Source organism: Callionymus lyra, chromosome 1 (assembly GCF_982586985.1).
Source record: "Callionymus lyra chromosome 1, fCalLyr1.hap1.1, whole genome shotgun sequence".
NCBI classification, from domain to species: Eukaryota; Metazoa; Chordata; class Actinopteri; order Syngnathiformes; family Callionymidae; genus Callionymus; species Callionymus lyra.
The window spans coordinates 29945858-29972303 of NC_141818.1; the positions used below are offsets into that span (position 1 = coordinate 29945858).

The window sequence follows — 26446 nt, forward strand, 5'->3', positions numbered from 1 at the left end:
TGTGAGTATGTTTGAATATCTGTGTTGTGTGTCTAGTTTGTGTGTATAATGTGTGCCTGCAACTGCAAGTGTATACACAATTTAAGTGTGTGTGTGTATGCGTGAATGTTTGTGTTTTTTGTGTGTGATGTGTGCCAAGTCTATGTGTGTATATGTGTGAATGTTTGTGTCGTTTGACATCAGAGATGTTTGTTGATGTCATGTTAACGTTGAATGAATAAGTAACAGTAAATAAAAGGTCTAATGCGAGACATCACAGGTGTGCTTGAGGCTTCAGAACCTTGAGGGAGAAGTCCACCACTGGACAACCCTGTGTGATGCAGCCTAGAGAGATGACGTCCACGAACGGAGAGAAGAACAAAGCTATATTCTCGGGCGTGACTCCTCCGCTCGCCTCCACCAGCAGGGACGGGAACTCCTGCTTCAGAACTCCGGCTGCCACTTGAAGCTCCTGCAGGAGACATAGCGTCAGGGAAAGAAACTTCACCTTCAAAGTCCGTCCGTCGGCGGTCGTTACCCCGGGATGGAAGTTGTCCAGCATGACGATGTCTGCTCCGGCTCTGGCCGCCTCCCTGCCCTCGTCTGTGGAGCAACACTCCACCTCGATCTTGCTGCTGAAGCCACATGCTGAGCGAGCAGCTCTGACCGCCTGCAGCACATGAGACACCCTCAAATAAAAGTTGAAAGAATGTTTTTCCTGAGTGGAATAATATGCATATGAAGAGGTGTAAGAAAATATTATTGATATACTTAAATATCACACATTTTTTAAATAATTTTTTTAAATATATATTGCATGTCATTTGTATATTTTTTATGTTAATACAGCATAGTATATATAGATATCAGTGACGTGTGGTGAGGTTCATGGTTGGTGAAGCACTGACTCCTCTAGTGTCAGATTTACAAGTATATAAACACAAAATAGAAGCTTATTCAATTGTTTGCTGTTATTTCATATCTCAACAGCATTCAGTCACACACACACACACACACACACACACACACACACACACACACACACACACACACACAAGCACACGCAGGTTCTTGGGTACAAACTTTAAAAGACGATTTAAATGATTTTATTAGACGGATGTCCTCTTTGCCAGGTAAATCATAAATCTGTCATATTTGATAATATCATATTAAGATAGTTTAAAAAAAAAGTCTATATTGAATTTTTGTGATATTTTGTGGGATGTTAGTCTACATTCTCTAGATCTATGGCAGTCATCGATTTTGGATAAATATTTATATATTGATATTGAAATATTATGTTTTAATTATAAGTGTATTTAAATTCTATATTCCAAATCTTTAACCCATATTTATTGGTCTAAAACTTTCAATTGGCTGAAAATCTAAATCCGTTTTAAACAATCAATAGATATATACGATTGAGATTAAAACCGTTTCCGTCTTACCATTATCTTTAGATAAGGTTCATGCGTCTTTCCTTCGACCACACAAACCTCCTTTACTTTGTTGTAAAAGTTCACCTTGTTTCCTTTAGTTTTAAAAGTCTCTGCGCCTCAATGGAGATGTGATGTAGTTTGTGGAGGATCATTAGCATGTGCCTCAAGCGAAACTAAATAAGACCCTTACAAACATTAAACTTTAATGGTTAAACGCATCAACCAGACTGTGGAAAATCCAATCAAACGTATCTGTGAACATTATATTGACATTCAGAGATACGGCAACCGACACGCGTCAATTGCATGTATCAACGCAGTTTGTGATGGATTGTGCAATGAGAGGTGCGGCAGTGCCTCACCTGCCTCCCCTGACCGCACTTCCCTGATAGATATATAAAAAATAAACAACTAACATACAATTATCCACAACATGTTTGGTTGCAAAAGACTACCAGCCACTAGGTGGCAGCAGTAATTACATCCTCTGCTACTAAAGAAACATTCAAATACTGCACGATGACTGAGGACGAGAGGATACAGTGGGCTAAAGCAGCTTTTAAAGCTGCTGAAAGCAGTTACGACTTCGTCAAGAGTCATGTGGTCTGTGAATTCTGCAACACCAGAGTCAGTCGACAGTACTACACATATATCCTTGTTACTACAGTATCGCAATATTGTAAGGTTGCCTCTGTATCGTGATACGTATCGTATCCCCGGATTTCATGCCGATACACCCACTGTATTAGATTGAGTCCAGGTCACCCACCTCTGAGATACTGCCTGACGCCCACACGTGGTTGTCCTTCAGCATCACCATTCCACTCAGGTCTTGCCGGTGCATCGAGACCCCTCCCACCAGCATGGCGTACTTCTCCACCAGACGGAAGCCCGGCGTTGTCTTCCGTGTACCGGCTACCTCCCCGTGCCAGCCTGACGCCGCCGCCTTCCTCTGGAGCTGAGCGCAGCGAGTGGCGATCCCCGACGCCCTCGCCAGGCAGTTAAGAGCCGGCCGTTCGCCGAGGAGCAGGTTCCGTGCCGGGCCTCGGACCATGGCAGTCAGGATCACTGCATCCGAGCCTGGTGTGGATGCGAGACGCTCTGTATCTTGTCCATCAAAGTCGCCTACTATTGTTCATCGACACTCACCGAGTTCATCTCCCTCCTGGTGAATCCAGTGGACGGTGCAGCCCAGCTCGGTGAAAACCGCCGTAAAAAAGAGACTTCCTGCCAAAACGCTGTCGGGACTTTTACACAGGAGTCTCGCCTCCACGTCCTGGGAACCCACACACACTCCGGCGGGGTCAAAGTTTGGCGTGTCCTCTTCCAGCCACTGGCGTGCCAACCGTGTCAGGGAGTGTGGAGGGATGGAGTCGCACAATACTTGTTTGTGCGACGACATTCTGCAACGTTTCAAATCAACAAGAAATTGAAGAAAACATAGAATCGTTCACAAGACTGAGCTTGTTATACATGTGTGATCCTCAAATGCATCTAATTGTTTGGGTTAGCCAAAAAAAACGTTTTAGTTAGATTGTTTAAAATGGCTTGGGAGGAGTGAAGCCATTATAAGGTCATAATGGACACCGCTTTCGTAACCTCTCGTTCGCTCAGATTTCCGACGGGGAGAACTTAAAAAGTAATAAGTTTAAAATATGTTCGTGATGAGAGACTTAGGGCATGTTGGAGAGTTCAACATTTGAAAAATGATTTAGGAGGGTTGAGTTTTCATACTAGTTGTACTTTAAATACGGGAAACAAAGCACAGAATCAAACGAGCATTTAAAAAAAATTGACGGCATTTAATAAGCTGCGAATAATGACGTACCAAGAGTTGGAGTAGAGGCCAATTTCAAGCCTTTGCCGCCCCCTGCTGGTTGAGAAGCGCGTCGATCTACCTTATTGCGGCGATTTAGCGACAGTGATCACGTGGCTACATGTTGTCATCGCTCCAAGCAAACAATTCGTAAACAACTGCTCGATACACGTTGAAGAATCTCCAACAAGTGGTCACGGACATAAAAACACGCTCGTAAATAGATCCGTCACATACTTACGTGATCGTTCCGTGTGACGCTGCTGAAGTGACGGCGGCGGGTTTTACGTGCGACGTGGAATTTGACCCTATTTTGTATTCTGGAATGTTGACAGCGAGATAAGTGGAGGCGCTATAGAGTTAACACGGGTCTGAATGACAAGACTTTTAACAAAGAACATGATGAGATCAGGAGTCCATCACTCACTATAATCGGTTGTCATCTTAAGGTATTCGGTTGTACATGAAGTACACCTCCAGAGAAAGACTAGTTCATAAATATAACAGGTTTCTAGTCTACTCAAGATCACAAGAGGAATTTGTTTTGCCTTTGGGTCCTTTTTGCTGGAATTTGATTGTTAGAATATAGAAGAAATAAATCATCTTTTGCATCTGGATGTTTTCTGTTTTGATGGAATGACATCTCTAATTCTAGATCAGGGGTCACTTAACGAGTAAAAATAAATAAATAATATTATTATAATCTTGTCATTTTTCTCTGTCCTTTATTAATGCCCCATAGTGGTAATTATTTAAATTAAAAATGCAATTAGTGTCTTTTAAGAATGTCCTTTATCATCCATGATTATATATTTCTATATTATATATATAACTATATCATTTATTTTTAAAAGTGTGTACCAAACTTGGAGTGGCTTCTCTTGATGCTTTCACTGCATGTTTTTCCACGATGGTCTTGATAGTCTCGACCTGTAACCACCTGCTCCCGCGGCTCAACTTATCAAATCATCTACTGTTTATTGCGTCACTTAAAACCCAGCAAACCCTTCATAACTGAATAACCATCATGTTTGCAGTGGTGAGGAAGCCTCAACTCCTGAGGACCCGACATTACCCAGGGATTTAAACAAGATACAAAACCATGAGAAACATATTTTTAAATGAAAAATGCAAAGGCCATGTATGTTATGTAACCCATTCACTTAACAATATATCACTTCACAGTGTAATAACAATTGAACGGTTGACAGTTAGAGAAAAGTAAAAGTGAAAATTAAAGTCACTACTGACTTAAAAGTGATCTAGAGTCTTATTTCGGCCACTCTGGAACTCGGAAGCTGCTAAGGGTTAAAAGAAGGTCAAAAAGGTTGGAGGGCGTGCGATTTTGGGGTCCATAAACGCCATTGTTGCACTAATAATAAGGGAGTAGTTAGCATATAGTGATTTTTGGCCTTTTCGGCTTTAAGGGACGAAAAAGACGAAAAACTTAGCCCAATTTTTGAGCCCAAGAAGAGCTCTGTAGGACCCCTGTAGCACCTGTGAGAGAACCAAGCTGACTTAAGTGCCCATTATATATGAAAACGTTGCAGTTCATTTAAACTTTTAGTCATTTTCCCTGCAGGGTCCGATCTAAGTTTTTGAAAAGTCCCCCATAGTATTGGAATAAAAGTAAATTTAAATATTAAAACTACAATCTGCAATCACTATAATATCTAGGCTACTTTATATTTAAACAAGATAATTCTTTATGATCTCTTCCTTACAGCAGCCAAGTCCTTAAGCAGATGAGAATCAGAAACTTTTATTACCAGTCTTACAAAATAATGCTAATATTTTTCTATTATTTATATATATATATAATTATAATTATTATATTTCCCTGTTAATATTTAAATCTTAGATATTTTAAGTAATATTATTTTCTGTTCATTTGCCCAAGATTTTAATTCTATCCAGTCTTATCGGATGTTAATATCTTTATGTTATACTTTTCCTCTACAAAATGCTTGACGTCTATATTTTCTGTCTTCTTTCTTAACGCCAGAAACACAGTAGGTCGACGCTTGCACAATGACAGGAAGTGCGTGTCACGTGGCACGCGGCAACTTCCCGTCGGCGCTGCCTCTTGATCCGGCTCCACACCGTGACGTCATCCGGCCTGTGCCTGCTCCTGCGCGCGTCCAACGCTCGGGTCACGCGCCTCTTCCTCGTCCTCCTCCACAGCCGGAGCTCGAGCAAGAACCAGGAAGTGAAAGTACACATGGAGGGTGTGTCTGCCTCTGCCACCGAGTGTTTTATTTTTAAAACAGTCCTCCTCGGTTGATTCCATGGGCGACGCGGCGAGGACCAAGCGGCGGGACCAGCTGAAGCGCTGGGCCGGCTCCTGCACCGACAAAGCCTCGGCCGTTCCCAGGCGGAGGTGGCGGGGCGATGCCGACGACGGAGGCGGGCAGCCGGAGGCCGAGCTCGGGGAACCGCTGTGCGAGCAGCCGGGCTCCGGCGGGGATGGGGGCAAGAAAAGGTTCGTCAAAAGTCTTCCGGAACCGTCGGTTCGTTCCTCACGGAAAGAATGGCGTAGATATGTTCTGCGTTTGAAGCGAACAAAACAAGCTTTTTAGCTCAATATTATTAGCATTTGAGTCCAGAGTGACGTGTGTGAAGATCCAGGACGAACATTAGACACTTTTAATCTTCTTCTCCTCTCCCGCCCTCTTACAAGTCGTTTCTTCTCCTTCCTTTTATCGGTGTTTTTGCTTCAACCACCGTCGTGTTATCTGTTCCTCCTGCTGTCGTTGAACACCAGCTCATGTTTGGATCGAGCATCACACGACATGTTGATGCCCTTCACAATTTGACGCTTCCCTCCATGATTGTCCATTATATCTGCAGCAAAATACTCTGATCATCGATTCAGACATTCATAATGTGGAATATTGCTCAATGTAGAGTTGATATAAGCTGTGATGGACGATCCAACCCCAGAGATATGTTTTTTTTTTTTATTTGTTTTACGTTCCCATTCTGTTGGAAAAACAATAACAGGTAGTGTGAAATGGTAAGAATCTGGCGATACCTATCACTATGCAGGGCTAACAATACGACATATTGTGATATTGTGATTGTGATGTGTAGTACTGTTGAGCACTTGACTCTGGTGTTGCAGTATTTACCGACCACATGACTCTTGATGAAGTCGTAACTGCTTTCTTTTGTTTTTAAAACCAAAATATGTCCAATTATCAGTTTGAAAAGCGGTGTGAGCCATATGTATCCTCTCGTCCTCAGTCATCGTTGGGATCCCGCAGGATTTTATTGTTCCCGTAGCTATGGAGGATGTCATGACTAAAATAGCATACTTCGCTAAAATATCATACTTTTACTATTCATAGTGTATCCCAGCTATATCAGGTCGTTGATGTGTGTGAACAATGGCACAAATACTAGGAAAGTTTTTAGGCCTTTTGTTTTCGACAATAAGAGAAGGCTCTGCCGAGGTCAAAACTTCATAATATCAGGATTTATTTGTTGCTTGTTGGCAATTTTTCTTTTGTCTTAAATTGTTTACTTATTTCTGAGAGTTAAACTCAAGATTTGTACTATTTTAAAATGTCTTTAGGTCTTGTGGTCGTGTTGTTTTTGTCAGAATGTGTCTTGTTTAATTTATTAAAGAGTCGTTAAGGAACTGGCAAAAAAAAGGGGAAGGTATAAGTACTGGTATATAAAATATTTGCTCGAAATTCAACCCTCATCACAGGGTATAAATCATGATGACCTGGGGTCCCCAAACGTTTTTGCAACACGGACCAGTGTCTACATTATTTTCATGGACCAACCTTCAGATAAAAACTGTAAAAAGCTACAAGCTCATTTTACTTTGGAGAAAACACCATCTTTTGTCAAAATACATTTCAGTCTGTAATAGTCAATAATACAAGTTGTTATTATTTCTGTGCAGCTCAGTACTGAATGACTCACGCCCCGGTCCGGGTCATCCATGTTCCTTAAGTTGATGTGTAAATTCATGTTTCATAAATGCATGTTGTGTAAACTCCACCTGTTTGTTCCGTGTTCCCTCAGCAAGAGGGTGAGGTTCGACAGGGCGGCCGAGTTCCTGGCGGCCTGTGCCAGCGGCGACACGGACGAGGCTCAAGCGATGCTCAAGGATGCTAACGAGACCAAAAACGAGAAGGAGGAGAACGTGCCTGACATCGTCAACTGTTCCAACGCGGACGGCATCACCGCTCTGCACCAAGTGAGTGTCCTGAGGTTCCACTGGATTCCATCCACTTGCCTGACTTCTGCTCCCCCCCCGCCCTGCACACAGGCGTGCATTGATGGCAGCATGGAGATGGTGTCGTTTCTCTTGGAGCGAAGCGCCAACGTGAACCAGGTCGACAGCGAGGGCTGGACGCCGCTGCACGTCGCCGCCTCTTGCGGCCACCCCGACATCGCAGAGTATGTTGTGTCGAAACAATGCAGTTGTTGTTGTGGTGCTTTTTATCTTAATCGCTGTGTTGGTGCCACACTATTTCTGCGTTTAACAATAGCAACACTGTCACTCTGGTGCACAAACGCACAACTTTAAAACTGCACCGTTTCATCAAATTACTCTGAATGTTGGTGGTGTTGACAATGTAAACTTTTTTTAATTGTACGAGGCGTGTCGTAACGGACTCGAGTCTTCAGTAAACATTCAACTTTTGATTCGATTTTGGATACATTTACTTTTTTGTTGTTTTCGCCAGGTTTCTGTTACAGCAAGGCGCATCCCTGTGTGCGGTCAACTGTGACGGAGATGTTCCTCTGGACATCGCTCTGGACGAAAGCACAGAGTCTCTGATCCAACAATATACCCAAAGACAAGGTCAGAATTGTGTAGAAGTTCAACTAGTGTCTTGATATAAGTCTGTCCTAAGTAGTTGTTGGACTCTATTGTATCAACAAATTTCTCATTTCATTGAAATATTGACATTAGAAAATGTGCTTAAGCCCCACCCACTGAAAATACTTTGTTTTTCTGGAGATGAAATCTTGTTTACCATAACTACATCCACTCCGCTGCGATTGGTGAAACATCAAGGTTCGTCACGCAGCGTTATCAAAGCTGAAAGTTTCCCACTCTAATGGACTTCTTGTACAAAACAAAGCGAGACGTGATTACAGCTGACTGAAGGAGGCGTGAAGCCATTATTACCTTATAAAGTTTGTCTGAAATCTCAGCGAATGAGAGGTTACGAGAGAGAACTTTACAAAACGATAAGTTCAAAACATGTTCATGATGAGGGACTTACTGCATCTTGTAGAGTAAAACTTTAATGTTTGGAGTAACATGGGAGTAAATCAGGAAAGTTGGAGTCAGACATTAGTTGTCCTTTAAGATAATTGTGATTAATGTATTCAAATGCTTGAGCAATGGTTGTTCAACTACAGTTGACGACCAGTTTACCACAGTTTGTATTTCTGTCAGAGAGTAAAGAAGTGTTTGCACACATGCACTTTGAATGCACCAGGATTCAACCGTTGAATCCCAATATTTGTTTAGAGAATATTTAAATAAAAATTATAATGTTAAGTGGTTTCGATGAATAGTATTGAACTTGAACGTTGACTCTTTGTTTAGAGATTCTTATAATCTGTGTATGAAACCACAGTAAATACTGGAGAGTCGTACCGTACTTTCTACGGCATCTGTTCTGATCTATATTGTCGTCCAAGTGTTTCGTCGACGACCTGATCTTCGTCGTTGCTCTCGTGATGACTCATCGATTGTTTGATTGTGGGCAGGTGTGGACTTGGAAGCCGTGAAAAGGTTAGAAGAAGAACAGATGATGAAAGACGCCCGGACCTGGCTGACCGACGGACTCCCCGAAGATGTCCGGCAACCCAAGACCGGCGCCACTCCTCTTCATGTGGCTGCGGCTAAAGGCTACTTGGAGGCTCTCAGGTCTGTGTTTCCTCTTTGAGAACAACATGTGTGAACTTAAAGTGCAAATATTAAAGTTTATTTGTACTTTAAGAACTCTTGTCTAATTAAACTCTCATTCAGAATACTGTGTCAGTGTGGCCTTGATGTTTCTGCGATCGACTTCGACGGCTGGACGCCCCTCCACGCTGCCGCTCACTGGGGTCAAGGGGATGCCTGTCAGATATTGGCGGAGCAGCTGTGTAACATGGAGGCCAGAAGCAAAGCGGTAAAAGCGCACTTTGTCATTTCTTGTTGTTATTGTTTTTCATTCTCTTGATGCCGTCCACAGGGTCAAACTCCCTTTGACGTGGCGGATGAAAGCGTGGAGCAGCTCCTGGAGGATCTTTCTCAGAAGCAAACAAAGGTCACTGCGTGTTTACTCTGCGCCTTCTTTTAAAATGGCGAGATGATGAAGGATCGGCGTCGCTCACTGACAGCTGCTTGTCTTCACAGTGGAGGAACGAACGCTCTATACTGGAGAGGCAAAACCCACAAGGCTCCACCACGGCAAACGCGCAGAATAAATTACGGAGGTTCGTATCCGTCTGACGTCTTGAGTCAATATCCTTAGACACAGTTATCCAAAGAGTACTTTGCAAAGGCCTACGGATGTTGGCTCGTTCTCTGACTACTGTGGCGTTGACATTGACACCTCAGTTTGATTGTATGGAGAAGAACATGTTGTTTTTCTTATTGTTCCGGCACACGCTGTAGAAACTATATCCTGCTTGAAATCTTCTGTCAAGAATCCAGAAATGTGTTCCACGATCCATCAATGTAATCCAAATATATTTGACAGTCATTTTGAACAACGAGCATTAAGTAGGTAATATTTGTAGAGCACTGTACAGCATAAAACAATATAGGACCCAGAACAGAACCTTGAGGGACTCCCCACAACAGATCCGCCGATTCAGACCTCATTTGATTGGCAGATACACTGAAACTGAGCCCAGATAGTATGACGAGAACCACTTCACCCCTGAGTCTTCTCAGCAGGATCTGGTGATCAACTGAGAATGAGGACAGATCCAAGAGAACCAGAACAGTGTATTTACCCGAATCAGCCAACATCATGATGTCACTGGACACTTTCATTACGTAGACATTACAGCGGTAACTCGCCATATCACGGTTCCCAGGTACCCTGTACTGTATATTTTAAATGCATCGTCTCCAGCTGTGGTCATGACCTGCTAAAGCTCCATGTCTTCGTTATCTCACGGCAGATAAACATCCCAACTAACTAACGTACCCATTTAGTTATGGTGCCAACTAAACAACTCCCATGATGCCCAGCTCTACTTGGTGGTGGCTGTAAATGTGTCAAAAGGGATTGATGGCTGTGATCGGCTGGCTGGGCGGCAAAGCACTATGGCAGGGTTATTAAGAGAGACGGCACCTCATGTGTGATGTTGAGATGATGAGTTCAAATAAATGTTGTGTGAAAAGAGTTAGAAATTAAACGGTCAGTACTTTGATAAATCACTCGCTTAATCACATAATGATCTGTTCATATCAAATGATCTGGTCCAATAGATGCTGATCTGCAACCCTCTATTTCATTTCCAATGAGCCATGGGTCCTCGCATCAGATGTTCACATGAATATTGCTTTTTGATTACAAAAAAGTGGGCAATTAGACACAAATGGTTATGGATGTCTCCACAGGAGCTCCGTGTGCAGGATGAGCAGCCGAGACAAGATGAACGTTCAGGATCAGTCCAAAGAAAGGGGCGTTTCGGGAGGTTTGGAGCTGAGCGAGGAGAAGGAGAACAGTCCCGGTAAACCTAGTCAAAGAAACGTGGTGAGATCCCTGCTTACGCCTCCGGTTCCTTCCCCAGAGAGCTCCACCATTTCAAGTCCAGAAAGTGAGAGCGTGACCACATCAACCGTCAGCCCTGCTGAGAAGGTACGCGACCTCGATGAAGGAATGTTTGATGTCACATGACTCATTTTCAGATTTACCATATTATACCGTATTAATTACCGTATTAATTACCGTATTAACAAGCGTTTCATACTGTTAATGGAAGTTTGTGTGTAATTGTTCTTTATCTTGGATCAATGTTTTCGTTGAACTCTACGAAGACGCCCGAGGAGAAGGACGAGGAAGAGAAGGAGAACGACAAGACCACTCCGACAGCCCGGGTTCAGCCGACGCTTCAGAACCGGGAAGCGCCGAGCGAGAGTCCAAACACTCCTACCTCTGAACGACGCAAGTGAGTCCCACCGTTTCCACCGCTGTGTGCTCTCTGGCTGCTTCCATCTGATCTCAGACTGAGCAAACAAGCCAGTCATGTGTTCAAGAAAACAGTGTTTAGGCTGATGGATTAATAACATCCTGAGGGATACAGAGTCTGCAATGTTCACGAAGGAACCAGTTGGACTCATTTAATGTGTGAACTTGTACTGAAAGTACACCGCAACAGATTCTCCTGAATCATCTTGTTACATAAACCAACAACCAGCCAAGGAGCTTAGTCACGACAATCCATATCCAAAAGTGAAAAGATTTTTTTTTTTGTACATACTGTATTTGTGCGTGTAAATGCGTCAGTTCTAATGCAGCATGCGTTGTGTTCAGGTTCCAACCAGCAGTCAGGGACGAGGAGTCGGAGTCTCAGAGGAAAGCTCGCTCTCGGCTGCTGCGTCAGACCCGCCGTTCCACTCAGGTGAGAGTCGCCCACGGAACATTATCTATACGGATGTTCTGGTCTTGGATTAGCCTCATATGTGAATCCATCTTTAAAAGTAACTTTTTTTAAATGTTAGTTTTGCCTTTAATACTCTTGTGCCGTGTCCAGTTCAGGCAACAAATCTTTAATTCACTGTTGATTTTAATTTATTAAAAATGTGTTTGTCCTCAAATGTATTTTGTCCTACGCTATTGAATGCACCATAGACTGCACTTCAATCATCCATGTCGATCCAGCGCTGAGATGGGGTTTTCCAGATGTTATTAAGCAAAATTGAGCAACTTCTCATCTCGGTTATCAAAGTTTTTATTTTGTAAAACATATTGAGTCTTGTTTTATTCCTCAAATCCAACTTTTATGCCTTGTTTCCTTCACTTAAAGAAGGTCATAGTTTTCCTTAACAACCTTGTATGGCAGGCGGCCATCTTTGAATGCAAATACTAGTACACTATGTAATACAGTGTAACGGGGCTTTTCATAACGCATCATGTGATTTGAATAAAAGGTCTGATAAAGAAATGTATAATAACTTTTCCTCTCGTTTCTGTCTCAGGGTGTGACTTTGACGGACTTGAAAGAAGCGGAGAAGACGGTGGGTAAAGCCCCCGACGCGACGCCTCGCAACATCCAGCCCGTCAGTCCCATCATCACCCTCACTCCGGCCGAAAGAGGTGAGAACTTGCAACTTGACAAAAATGCAACCTCAAAAACTCTCAAACCGATAAAAGGTTAATCCATGGTTGATCCCTTGCTTGGATCAAGGGTCAAGGTTGGGATTCCCCTCGGGAATGTCAATATCTTCCATCTTGGATCTTCCCGGGGCTACAGCTGTGGTCATATGACCTAAATTAGTCTTGGTGGATAAAAACATGTCATTGGTGCAGCATCGTTGCAGTTCTGACACTATATAGTCGCTCATGACAGTGAGTCGCAGCACAAAGCAAACAATCTTCAATAGGTGTAAGCAAATATTGATATAACCATGAGGCGCCATATTACTTATTCCAGATATTGAATCGATATTAAAAATGACAATATAAGTAATTTTATGGTTTATATTTCAATGGTGTGTGTATAAAAGACAATCATCAATGTTTTTATTTTACAATTAACACTTTAATGTTCACGGTGTTTATTAATTTGTGTGCTGCAATTAAACCTCCGGCCACTAGTTGGCAACATTCGTCATTTCCTCCGAGCCAAAGTAACAACAGAACTGGCGAAAATCTATTTTTGACGCATCGATTCAGCAAAGAGCCGGACGTGCAGGCAGGAAGTTCTGCAAGACATCCTGTTATTTTCAAAAGGAAATGCATCGAATAGTATATCGTCACGGACGGAGACGTAGACGACAACGAGACATAGAAGTACAAATTGACAACTTTACTGATTGGTCAAAGTGCGCATTTAATTTCGGGAGGTTTGGAGCTGAGCGAGGAGAAGGAGAACAGTCCCGGTAAACCTAGTCAAAGAAACGTGGTGAGATCCCTGCTTACGCCTCCGGTTCCTTCCCCAGAGAGCTCCACCAAAGTTCGCATTTAAGAAATGCTTGATTTATACTATAAAAAATTATAAATTATCGCAGATGCCAATATCGCGATATCGATATATCGTGCAGTCCTAGTTCCGTGGAAAGAAAAAACTTTTTCTGCTTCCAATCAGACACCGACACGGTGAAGCAGGCGGAGCCGGAGGGCGACAAGCGACTGGCAGTGAGGGAGAGGAGGAGAGGAAAGAAGGAGCGACGCTCCACTGGCATCGTTCAGCCTGATGAAGAGGTGAGAGTCTTGCTGCTGTGTCTCCACACCTGGTCTGACAGATGCTCTCCCTCAGAACGACAACGATGCTCAGCAGGAGGAGACGAACACTGACTCCACCGTTATGTGAGTTTGATCTGCGTCAATGTTTCTTCTTCGTGTTTTATCTCATTTAATCGTGTTTTGCTTCTGTAGCGGGAGTGGAGGAGAATCGACTACCGGCTACAGAATGGTATGTATTGCTGCTTTTTTGACGGCGTCATGCGTCTAGGACTTTGATTGATCGCGTCCATAACGTCGCACAGATGTACCACCAGGAGAGGCAGCAGAACCGGGCTCTGAAGGAAAAGCTGGAGGAGATGGAGCTGCAGCTGAGCCAGAGCAAGGTTGAGCTGGAGAAACTGCGACAGGTTTGTGTCCGTTTTAAAGTCGGTCGATGATGGATTTGACGATCGGCAATAATCCGGATCCTCGCGTTTCCTTCTGAACAGAGCCAAGAGAGCAGCGTGGAGAGGCCCGCTCTGCTGGAGCTGGAGAGATTTGTGAGTCCAGTTGCATCAAAACAAAACACATGCATTTGATCCATGTCTGTCACTCATCTCCACACAGACATTTGATGAAGTCGACTTTAAAAATGAATTATAAATATGATGGTTTGACGGCTGTAGCGCGATGTTTTAGAAACAAAACTGACAAACGCATCATTAACATCAATATACTCTGAAATAAACATTTTGTGCGGTGAAAATAAAATGTATTTGAAACAATTTTTGGCGACATTACAGTATTAATCACGTCAAATGAGATTAGTAAAATACAATAAGATTAAGTGACACTTATATCCTCGTTTTTAGGATTTTGCTTTTTGTTACATATTCTTACGACACATTCGATCATTTGTTCCTGATTCTGAAAAGTCTGTTAAAGAATTAACATTTTTTTTTTATATTGAAACATTTTTACCCAGTTTTCCTTCTCACGGTGTGATGTTTTTCAGGAGAAGATGACCCTTCAGAGGAAAGCTCTGGAGTTGGAGGACGAGCTGAAGGTAAAAACATTTCAGTTGAATCGAATTCCTCACGTGATGATCTGGACACTGTTAACGCATCTGCGCCCTCTGGTGGCGGAGAGAGTAATCGACGTTTCCTCAAACACGTCTTGTTAAATACAATTCGATTTAACCGTTTATTGTGTCCACAAAACTTAATGATCGATCACTCATTAAAAAAAGGAGTATTCACTTAAAGCATGAATTGTTATTTGAGGCTTTCGCAGCCGTTGTCGTTGCATGGATGCGCGTGTCAAGACGAGTCTCCCTCTCTTTCGTCCTGCAGGTCATGTCCGACCTGAAGGCCGACAACCAGCGACTGAAGGACGAGAACGCGGCGCTCATTCGAGTCATCAGCAAACTCTCCAGATGAACCTTCAGAAAAGCCCACATTTGAAAGTATTAACGGGAAGAATTCCTCATTCCGGAAACACACAAACCAGGAGCGGCAACAGCGTCGATCGTTTGCACATTCAACAGTTACGCTGGTTCAAGTTCGGCCCCTGTTGCTTCTTCGGGTCCGATGGGACGTTCCAGCTTCACTTCCTCCTTTTACTCAGTTTTTAGCTCTTTGTTGTTTGTTTTTAACGTGTACATGCTTCACTCCTGTGTTACTTGGAGACCTGGGACCTAAAGCCATGCAGCATCACTTGAACGCTTAGACACTTTCCAGACCTCAGTCAGGACGTATAAGGGAATTTTGGGGGAAAACTGGAAAAAAAGAAAATGTGCCAAAATCCTGCCCAGGTTTGAATTTCCGGAGTCTCTTTATTTCACCTCCACCATAGGACCAACGTAGATTTTCTCCTCCGACTCTGTATTTAACGTATTTATGTGCAGCAGGGAGACGACACAGAACCATCTTCTGCCTGCGAGCGTCTCCCGGGTTCCTCGTTCCTGTGACCGACGTGGTCACGTTCAAGTCTGAATGTTTACTAGAACTTCGAGGGGAAAATACAACTTAACGTGCATGAGTTTGATGATGTGCCTTCTGCTTCCATTTGTTTCCTATCTATTTTTGCTTCAGCAAACACTGATCCAGGGTCTGATGTGATTCCGGTTTCACACTGGAGCCAAATACTTGGATGTCTGAGAGGAAAGTGATCTTTTCCGGGGCGGGATGTTTCTTGTTTAGTAACCTGCTGTGAAGGTAGTTCATCGTGAGCACAACTAGAACCCTTAACCACCTAACAAATACTAGATATGTGTTGATGTTCTACGACTGTATCGGGAATAGTCTCAAAAAATAAGTTAACGTTGCTATTGAACCGCTTTATTCTTTGAGTCGTGGATGGTTTGTTTCTTCTGTATGAGCCGTGTGGGTGCGACGATGAACACTGTAAATACGAGGGAGTCTGGCTGACAAGTGCTTGTTATTTGTGCGTTTGTGGAGACACTGGACAGAAAATGGTGAAAATGAGTGGAAGGCCAAAATATTTTGATGGTAATAAAGTGTTAAAATGAGCCTGTTTGCATCACAGGCTTGTTTTTTCAACATTCAATCGTTTCCTTTTGATATTTGTAGCATTTCAATGGTCATCTCACCAGAAACACTGATATATCCAGTACTTTAGTATTTTCAAAGTGATTGAAAGAAAAAGTACATTTACTCAATTTTTTTTATGCCTCCCAAGTACAAAACTTTAAAGTGATAATTCTTTGGGTGATAAGTCATGTTAAGATCAGCTTTTTTTTTTACATTTAAACCAAATTAGTCTTAAAGACACTTTTACAGCATTTACTTTTTTGGGGAAAGGATTTGTTAAATCAAACATTCATTGTTTCATTAAACATTTTTCTCCAAGTGTCCTGCTGGACTCGCCATGACAGCAAAACCCTTCCCGTGAGCAGAAGGAATAAATGAAGTGACGCACAAAGTGAGCAAAACAAGTCTTTAAAGACAGAAGAACAATCACAGGTGACACAACCCAGCAACAGTGACTTCAACTGTTCAAAGTGAGGGAATGCATGGAGAAGACAGCAAAAGATATACAAAGTTTTACATCCATTCAGTTGATACAGTACAATTTGATCGTTGAGGGGGGGGTTGAGCAACCGGACCCCGCAGTTCTGGCGGGAGATATGGAAGAAGCGCCAGCGTCTGAGTTGAGGCCCGGTTTTCCTCCACATATTGTCGGGAAGTAATGAGCAGAAAATGACATTAAGGCTGAAGGAGAAAAAAAAGCGACAAAATTCCTCCGTTTGACTATTTTAAGGCCTCGTTCTCTTCAGTTTGGGGTCTTGGCTCAATTCTTACACATTCATAATTGAAGTTGGTGACTCGGAACAGCAGGGGCTGTAAACAGTGAAGCCCTCGACACAAACGTGGTCAGAGGAGAGATAAGGCAGAAACATCTTCACCTCGTGAGGGAACGAGTTGCCCTTCGTTCATCTTCTGGCTACACTCAACGTGACCAACGCCTTTAGGGGGGACATCGGGACTCGGAGGAGCTGATCCTCATCACAGTCGCTTATACGGGACTTTACCGAGGAGGAAACATCTTCGTCATGTGAGACTCGAGAGTTGAAAGGCATGACTCGGTTACACTACCGAAGGACGAGAGCGGCGTGATGTACGACAATCACGTTTCTAAAAAGAAAAGGAGTCGACGTGGACAAGCACTCAACTTCATACTGGGACAGGTAGACACCGACTAATCTCTTCTAGCAGCGAAGGGAGATGATGGCGGGGGGGGCGGGCGCTGTATGGAACAAATGAGAAGGAGGAGGAGGGGAGAGGGGGGGTGCTACTGCTGCTGATCGAGGTGAGTAGTTAAGGAAGGAATTGAGGAAAGGAAGCAGGAGACAAAAAAAATGAAGAAGGCAGACATGGTGTGCAGGGGGGGGGGCACAGTTGTATCTTCTTTAGTCTGTCCAGTCTTTTTTGATGTTCAGGTTCCACTCCCAGGACAGGTGGTCGTGCTTATCGTCGTCCGTGAACTTGGACTTGACCACGTAGGTGCCTCGAGCCACAAAACCGTTGGGCGCCTCCTCCAGTGGGGTCAGGAAGTCGTAGTCCTCCTCGCGGGCGCAGTAGCTGCCCACCATGTAGTCGGACTTGTCAACTGTAGGCGTGCGACAGACGACAGTCATGTTACTCTGGGCGGGGGGCAAGATATGAGCCCACAGCTGACTTTATTTATCGGATCTTATGTTACAGCCGTTGCCCCTGAAACTTTTAGCAACTGAAAAAGTAAAAAAGGCGTCACGGTTTCTTTGTTGTCGTTTCTAGCGACCTCCGGTATCCAAGAGGCGCTACTGCTGAGCCATCAAATTGTGCAGTTTGTAATAAGCAATTAGCTCAAAATATTATGTTGGGTAATTTAACTATAAATCGTACAGTTAGGGATGTGTATTGGCAAAATTCTGATGATACGATAAGCTTCACGATACAATATATTATAATACTGGAGGAACAAGGATATACGTGTAGTATTGTCGAGTACTCCACTCCGGTGTTGGTAGAATTTAAATCAGTTACGACTTTTTCAAGAGTCATGTGGTCTGTAGTCGTTTTTTTTTTTAAAAGCTGCCGGTATCCTCTCGTCCTCAGTCGTCTCATCAGTCAGTTATTAACCGCATTTTTCATCAAGTGTTGATGCTTATTCTGTAAAAGTTAAACGTAAGAGAAACTTTATTTTCCTCATCAAACCTCTGCCTCAAAGGTTTGGAAACCTCAGCGTTTATTGTTATTCACACTTCATTCAAATACAAACCTTAGAATAACTATGATAACAATAAAATATGATTTGAAAGCCAGTATATAAAACAATGAATGCCAGTATTAGCACCACTATGAGATCGATGGCAACATTACACAAGTCGATGCATTAGAGACTCACAGGTATCAACAGTTATTCAAGGCACTCACCCTTTATTCCTTTCCTGTACGACTGCTGCACATACTTGAGTCCAGAGACAATCTCCCGGTTCACCTGACGACAACGACAACATAACTTCATGAACCGGACTCTACCGACCATGACATCATCTTGACGTCCTCACCTTAAAGCTGATCTGGATTTTATATTCCACGCCCTCCTTCAGAACGAACGCCTGGGACTTGAAACTCTCCAGTTCACCTGGAGGACAGATGAAGAAACACAATGTCAAAGACTTCAGAGTCTTCGATTCTCCATGAGAGTCCTGGAAGTCAAATGAGTCTTTTTAACGGGAAGTGAGAGCAGACGGTGAGTCACTCATTAGCATGAGAGAGACTCTGTGGACAAAATGGTTCTGAACATTGTTCTGGTTCTGAACTCTGGCTTTAAACCTTCTCGCTGCAAACACTAAACAAAGCAGTTTGGATCGTTCTGCAGAGAAGATTATTTTTAGCCCCGGCAGGTTTTAGATTAAATGAATCTAGGGCAGCAGAGCGACTCAACCAACGTTCTTTAAGGTTTATTAGAAACCAAAGCTCCCAAGGGTTTGGTAAGAAAATGCAGACGACGGTCTACAGATGACGGTCTACAGACGACGGTCTACTGACGACGGTCTACTGACGACGGTCTACAGACGACCTCACGGTGCATGTCGGAGCAAATCCTGATCGTCGGGGGGCTCAGTTCAACATGAGATGAAGAATAAGAATTAAACTTCAAAGCGTCAACATTTCAAATGTAAGTTAATTAAAATGTTTGTTTTTTTCTTCAAATAATAACATTCAATAATTGAAATATCAAAAGATTCAATTTGTTTTTGTTAATAATTAAATACAATAATTTGTATATTGGAATTTTTTTTAAATATAAAATTGAACTTCAAAAATGAAAGGAACTTTCTAATTGACACAAACAAGAGTAAGATGTTCCAGAAATGTCATGTAACGTTACAACAATATCTTTCTATATTGGATTCAAAAGTCTTCAGAATTAATTTAGAACATGCAGTTTTAATTATTTAGCACTATAAAACAAACTATTGTACATTGAATTGAAGGCTATTGATTAAAAGAAATTGTAATTTAGATTTTTTTTAAATATATTATTGAAATAATTATATGAATTATCTGTAAAACAAATCATTAATTTCTAATCCATTTTTTAAAAAAACAACAATTCAACATTTAAATATACAAGTTATTAAATAATATTTGTTAAATAAAAAATGGTAAGTTCAAGCACTCAAAGTTCTGATGTCAGTGATATACTTCCATATAAAGTCAGAACAAAAGTAAACTATTACGGACACGAGCGAGTTCATCTTAGTGTAGACACAAACATGCATCAACACACTTCCGTCTCACCTTTCAGGTCCAACACCAAGGGTTTTGGGGCAGTTTCACAAATGAGAGCCATCTTGGTCACCTCCACCATCGGCTTATTGGGATCTAACCAAAGACAAGGATTTTATTTTATTACAAAGGTATTGCTGGAAGGTCATTGACAGACACTTTCTTGGTGAAGTTGGCGGACCATTAAATATCCAAGTCAATTTAACTAAGTATATACTAGGGCTGCACGATATTGGATATATGAGCGATATTTGATATTGGTATCTCGAAGTTTAATATCGTTATTAATGCAAAATTCTTTCCTTGGGTTTTCCTGGAGGTTTAGAGAAGGAAAACGGCGCTTTGTTTATTCCCGCGCTTCAGTGTCGACATGATCAGAGAAAAATATCACTTATACTGGATTACTCGTGTTTAAGTAGCGCTCATAAGTTAGTCTTCTTCCCGTATATATATTGAGCCGCGCTGGCAGTATATTGATTTGACTGATTGCAATAATTTTTCATTGATCAATCAATCAATTTTTTTTTCTTCGATATATCGTGCAGCCTTAGAATATACTGTATATGAAGATTTTACACATGAAAAATTCTGATGCTAGACTGCTAGATGCTAGAAAAGTATAAAACAGTAGTTACAATAGTTTATCACAACTATACATGATCTACGGAAAAACTTCAAATATCAGACCAAAATAGCTAGAAGTTATCTGCTACTTGCTGGCAGTGAAACCGCAATTTAAATGCAATAATCTCAGACAATCAGGGTTTAATACATGTATACATTAAATTGCCTTACCAGCTTTATATACGCCTAGCAAGGTTTGCTTGTATTTGCAGAGACTCTCGTCATCCTTATCCAGCTCCTGGATCTCCTGAAGGCTCTTCTTCGCCGGGGCCTTGTAGTTGACTTGATCGGTGCAGTCCTCGTTTTCAGCTGCAACAGCTGCTAGCTGCTCGGGGGTCACATCATCGTCAGCCATGTCTATGAGGGCGAAAAGGAAGAAATATGGATGGATAGCATAAGTATTACCAGTCAATGTGCCGAATACACATTTGTTAAGTAGAAGATGTCCGTCTACGATGTGTCCAGCAGGCAACAACGCATGTCATCATCCCGGAATCGCGACTTGAAGTCATGACTGATTAGCTAGGAAAGTGCATTTGCAACCTTTTCAACATCTCACAGTTAAACCGCAACTCTTTTGAAATGTCGAGACCATAGACCTGTCTCTTCCGTCTTCCTTCCTGAAACTAGTCACTTCAGAAGACAAGCTAAAAGCCTAGTAATAGCACAAGTCACAGAGACAAGTATATTCAAATCCCTTGGCAGGCAAAGCCCATAAGAGAATTCTCAGAGTTTAAAGAGTTATCAGTGAAGCATCAGGAGCATTCTTTTCCTCTTCACCCCGATTCTGACCTGTCAAAACTAGCATCTGTCGGAGGAATGTCTTCCAGCAGTCAGGAACCAACACTTGTGAGCGTCAAACATGTCCATACAGAGCCATAGACCTGCTTTAAAATCATCTTATGAATCCCCCCCCCCTCCCCCGGGCCCACTTTGGTAGAATAGAAAAACATACCCTAGTGACATGAATTGCCAAATACTCTATCATTTATATTTACATAAAACCTAAATTCATGTTGAATAGAGAAAACTTGTACACATTTCTTTGGCACAGCATTTATATCTTGCCAGAGTCAAATGATGCAGGCCAAACAGATGACCGCTCTGAAAAGGGTTCAGATGGGAAAACTGGGTAACTTGCCAACTCTATGAGCCTCTGACCCTGAAGGGATGTTGCCTATAAATAAACCGTTTCCCTCCTTTATGGAGAACCAACGCATCTGTTGCAAGTGTTGTTGTTGTGAACCATGGCATTACCATTTTAAATTAAATGGGATTGACAAAACTCTGGTTCAAACGTTCCCATTTATTGTCCCCGTCGAAGTATTCTTTGATGTACTTCAGTCATCCAGGGGATAGGCAACATAGTATTCGAGGACCAAGATCACGGCTTAATTCCAAAGTAACCAGGCAGAGAGCACTTTATTTTGATAACTTTTAAAGTACGTTATAAAAGCTTGTCATGATTTTCCTCCTTTTTAATCCCTGATACTACCAAAACTGAAAAGTTTTTGAGACATGATGTACAGTGGATATCTTTAAATTGAGTATTAAAATAACCTTAGTAAGTTTCAATATTGAATATCAAAAAAGCAAAACAAAATTTTGCCAATGCAAGATATGAGGGTAAAATCGAGAGCATCAGTAAAATGCTTGTATTTTAGTTACACCAAAAAAAGTCAAATCAGGTCAGTGAAAATCATTTCCTGTGCAGAGAACCAATGTGAGGGGGAGTTGAGTGTAAAAGTTAGAGACAGCAGGAAACGCCTTAAACTTACACACTAAAAGCCATACACCTTAAAGACAAGCACCCAGAGTTTAGGTTATGTGCCACTAACCTTCACTCTAAACAAAAGCAGGTCTTGAAATAAAAGAAAATAGAGCAGGTTTATTATTATATTATTGATTATTTTTGATGACAGTCATCCTCCGAACACTGTCATCAGTGAACATAGAAGCAGATCGAGCATGAATGCTCCTCCCATGATGCAACACTAATAGACTCAGTTTTCTAAAAATATTTTTCGGGTTCAGTAAGAAAATGTGAGTATCTGAATAAATTTTGGTACCGGTACCGAGATGTTGGTATCGTAACAAAACTATAGTAAGACTAGATGTTTTAACTGAAATGGACTCGCCGAGCACTGAAATGTGCCCAAGTTGAGATGAAACTCGTAGCTGATCACATGCCAACATTGCGATAGATATTTTTTCGATACATCGTGCAGCCTTAAGTCAGATAACTCCCAGGTTTACGTCAAATATATTTGGATTGTTCATCACGTGTTGTGTGCGCGACTTTTGAATGTAATGCATTATTACACATTTGCCTTTTTATTGTTAGATTTCCTTCATTTTATCATTTTATACCAATATAAAATCAATTACATTTTTTGCAATAAATTACATTTTTATTGAATTATCTGCGTCAACTAGTCTTTCATTTCATTGTGGTGTTCAGGCACGACTGGTTGTTGATTCATTCTTCTTGATGTTGTGCCCATAGGAGGATGTCTAAATGACATTGTGTGGTTATGTAGGCTTCTATAAAGGGAAGGGAATAAAAAAAGTGAAATTGTTGCGTCAATGTATTGAACTTGAAAACAATATTTGTTATGCTATGACGAGGACATTGGAATGTTGTTTGTTAATATCCTGATAAAATATTCCCCTTTTGATATAAACTTCCAAAGACTATTTGGAAAGGAAATGCACAAGTTGCATTCACTGAGAGCAGGTTTGTGTGTTTGCCTTTTCCTGGATTGTGATTAACGCCAGAATTCTGTATTCCCTGTTCAACTGTGTTTGCGTTGTTTTTTTTTCACCACTAAACAACAATACTGATGTAGAACACGTGTCCTAGTTTATCAAGAATGTCTACATTTTCAGATAGAGCAAGATCACATGGCACAAATCCAAATCTAAAGGGTATAATAATAAACATTAAATATTTATCTGCAAGTCTGTCAAATATATTTTAAATTAATCGATACAAACTTGTGTTTTGAGTTGATGTTTACCGAATCTTCACTTCCACTATTTTCCTGAAATTAATCAATAAAAAAAAAAAGTAACTGTGTTTTACATTTCCATAACTTTGTATTTGAGTAACTTATGGTGCGTTTCTTCAATTTGGGCTATTCATTTGTTTTTACTATGCATATTTTACAATGATAGCAACCTTTTAAAATACATACATTGAACTATTGATTTAGTATTAAGGAGATTGACCAGAAATTAGTTTATTTTCATCGGTTTTGATAATCCACAGCTTTATATATATATATATATATATATGTATATATATATATAAATATATATATATATAATGATGCTTATATCTCGGATCGTCCTTATTGTCCGATGATACTTGATTCACAGAAATAAATCATCTTTTTTACACACATTCCACATTAAATATGTATCTTTTATTGTGTGTATTGTAAACTAGTGGAGCCACTTGTGTACATATAAAAATCAGAAGTGAAAACGGACTAAAGCGACAAACACAGGTGACACAATGATGAGTCGAGCACAGACAAAAAGGGGAAGCTCAGTGTTTCGAAAAAAAAAAAGTGTCTTCCGTCTTTTCGACGTGTACCTTCGCGTTGGTTTTAACTAAACGAAACACGTCTGTTTCTCAGAAGAAACAAGTAAAAGCAGAACTTTTGCAGATTCGACTTTTCCCCACAGGGTGGGACTTGAGGAAGGAGACCAGTGGCTAGTAGCTAGAATGTTCCAAACAATTTGGCAGCTAACCGCCCCTTTCACGCCAAAAAGAAAGGCCGCTCCACGGCTCCCGGGAGCTCGGTTGGCCTTCAGAGGTCGAGGAACACGTCTCCTCGAGGAAGGGAAAAGTACCAACCTTTTATTCTGAAGCGGTTTGCGAGCCCAGGTGTTTGCACGAGACGCTGCTGCTGCTGCTGCTGAGACACGATGGCGAACAACTAACGGAGCCGCCCCGTGGGTCGCGCGCGTAACGGTTCCCGCGGACGCAATCTACGTGCGCGCACACGCAGAGCGTCTGGACAGATAGTCGAGTTATTTTTATAAAAAAAAGAAATGATTAATACAAAACCAAAGTTTGTATTCCTTTAATGAAACTAGACTGGTTTTGTTATTCCTACTAAAAATGAACGGAACGGTCTGTTTTCACGTATTACGTAACACCCCATAAAATGGTCAATAAACTTGATGTTTTTTTAGCAATAAAAAAAAGGGGACGTTATCCCAAAAACATTGTAGACTTAAAGTGGAAAGATATTCGCAAATACATTATATTATGGATTCATACGGAAGAACAAACTGATGCAGGTTTCAACTCTAGAAGCTTCCACGTGGTTGTTTTTAATAAACCATTAACTGGTTATTTGCAGTCTGTCTTTTTAGCCAGGGAAAACATTTTACTAAATTTGTACTGCTAGTGTTGTAAACACAGAGAAAGTAGTGCCATTACAGAATAAAGGAATGAAATAAGATTGGCCCTACAACTGCAAGTTCTTGATTTAAAAAAAAACAACTGGTCATCTTGCAAACATATCCAAGAACCCATCAGTGGTGATACTGACGTGTTTTCTTGTCATGAATCTTAAGGGCACTATTATATAATTATTCAAGTGTTTTTAAGGCTGTTTTACACGCCGGAGACCAAGATGTCATGCAATAGAGAAAATGTGGGAGAATCACTGCATTTAAATATGTACGTGATGCTTCAACAGAAAGATCATTTATTTTGTGGCTGAAGTTCTAAAATTAATTTTCAGTCTATTAGTCAGCTTTTTAATATGGTTTTTAAAATTAGGAGTTTGATCAAGGGTAACACCTTAGTATTTGAATTCATCCACATTTTTTATTTTTTGCCAAATTAATAAGATTTCAGGACAATCTCTAAGTTTCCTCCTGTTTGTAAAGAACATGGTTACAGTCTTTTCAATGTTTAAAGTCAGACAGGAGCTGTCTAGCCATCCAACAACCTTCTGCATTTCAGTAGTTAGTTTCATAGCAACCTAGCATTTTTCCCATGAGTATATAACACGGTATCGTCGGCATACATAATAAAATCAACACCAGTACACACAAAGATGGAAAGTCGTTAATATATATGCTGAAAAGCAGCGGTCCTAACATTGACCCCTGTGGCACTCCCAGGGAGAATGCTTTAAGTGGGGATAGAGTATTGTTCACCTGCACAAGATTTAAACCAATTTTGTGTGCCTATGGAAAGATCATAATTTGGCAGTTTGTTTAGTAGTATGTCATGATTAGCTGAGTCAAAAGCTGCGCAAATCAAGACACACTGCTCTCACCACTCCTCCCTGGTCTAGGTTAGTTTTCATTTCAAGTAAGTAGCAGGATGCTTTTTTCCCCCTAAAGCTAAACTGCATAGGATGTAAAAAAGCCCTGGAATCAAGGTGAATAATTAGTTGTTCTGCGACAACCTTTTCAATGACCTTTGAAACGGCTGGCAGGATATGCTAGTAGGACGATAAATACTAAATTCCTGTTTGTCACTAGATTTATACACAGGGGTTACTATAGCAGATTTCAAGGCACTAGGAAAAGTACTCATTGATGGATTTATCATATAGTTATGACAGGTTATTGATTCTCTGGGAGTGCCGAGGGTGGATCTTTGAAACTTTCTAACCCAACATTTTTTTTAAATTAAACTACAATTTTTCATAAGCTGCATGCTACCATATTTGGGCTTTTCCTTTAAGTTACAATGCTTATTAGAAATTGTTGTAGAGGCATCTCTATTTTTCATCCCAGAGATTGCTATTAAACCAAGGCAGACGCTGATTTGCATTACATTTATCATTGGTATCATCTGATGTGTTCTGGCAATTTCTTTAAGCTTTTTTCCAGCGTCCCTTGTCAAGCCAATTTAAAATCCCCAATAAGTCTAACTTCTGATAAATTGTC

At 41.3% G+C, this 26446-nt stretch overlaps 3 protein-coding genes across 5 annotated transcripts; 1 reads left to right on the plus strand and 2 right to left on the minus strand.

Moving 5' to 3' along the window:
* Positions 1–49: 49 nt before the first annotated feature.
* LOC148088873 (nicotinate-nucleotide pyrophosphorylase [carboxylating]-like) lies at positions 50–3586 on the minus strand. 2 transcript variants are annotated; one of them, XM_087782554.1, is made up of 5 exons: positions 3476–3586; positions 2568–2821; positions 2188–2498; positions 518–649; positions 50–451 (listed from the first exon to the last, which is right to left on the minus strand). In XM_087782554.1, exons 2-5 carry the CDS (start codon positions 2818–2820, stop codon positions 254–256), a joined length of 894 nt encoding a protein of 297 aa, XP_087638680.1. In that variant the 5' UTR covers position 2821; positions 3476–3586; the 3' UTR covers positions 50–253. The 2 variants fall into 2 exon arrangements, with proteins under 2 accessions (XP_087638680.1, XP_087638703.1); XM_087782577.1 differs by lacking the exon at positions 3476–3586 and adding an exon at positions 3247–3438.
* A 1782-nt stretch (positions 3587–5368) lies between these two features.
* ppp1r12c (protein phosphatase 1, regulatory subunit 12C) lies at positions 5369–16166 on the plus strand. 2 transcript variants are annotated; one of them, XM_087800716.1, is made up of 20 exons: positions 5369–5716; positions 7273–7447; positions 7520–7650; positions 7941–8059; positions 8980–9139; positions 9242–9386; positions 9450–9524; positions 9614–9693; positions 10832–10944; positions 11005–11072; positions 11252–11382; positions 11748–11835; positions 12413–12530; positions 13522–13637; positions 13693–13742; positions 13812–13848; positions 13922–14026; positions 14108–14158; positions 14614–14664; positions 14951–16166. In XM_087800716.1, exons 1-20 carry the CDS (start codon positions 5523–5525, stop codon positions 15035–15037), a joined length of 2094 nt encoding a protein of 697 aa, XP_087656842.1. In that variant the 5' UTR covers positions 5369–5522; the 3' UTR covers positions 15038–16166. The 2 variants fall into 2 exon arrangements, with proteins under 2 accessions (XP_087656842.1, XP_087656835.1); XM_087800709.1 differs by having other exon boundaries at positions 10832–11072.
* A 376-nt stretch (positions 16167–16542) lies between these two features.
* Positions 16543–24513, minus strand: LOC148088875 (rho GDP-dissociation inhibitor 1-like). The gene is made up of 6 exons (XM_087800729.1): positions 24387–24513; positions 20693–20878; positions 19910–19993; positions 18670–18746; positions 18536–18599; positions 16543–17729 (listed from the first exon to the last, which is right to left on the minus strand). The coding sequence occupies exons 2-6, from the start codon at positions 20874–20876 to the stop codon at positions 17530–17532; spliced, it is 609 nt and encodes a 202-aa protein (XP_087656855.1). The 5' UTR covers positions 20877–20878; positions 24387–24513; the 3' UTR covers positions 16543–17529.
* Between the last annotated feature and the right edge of the window lie 1933 nt (positions 24514–26446).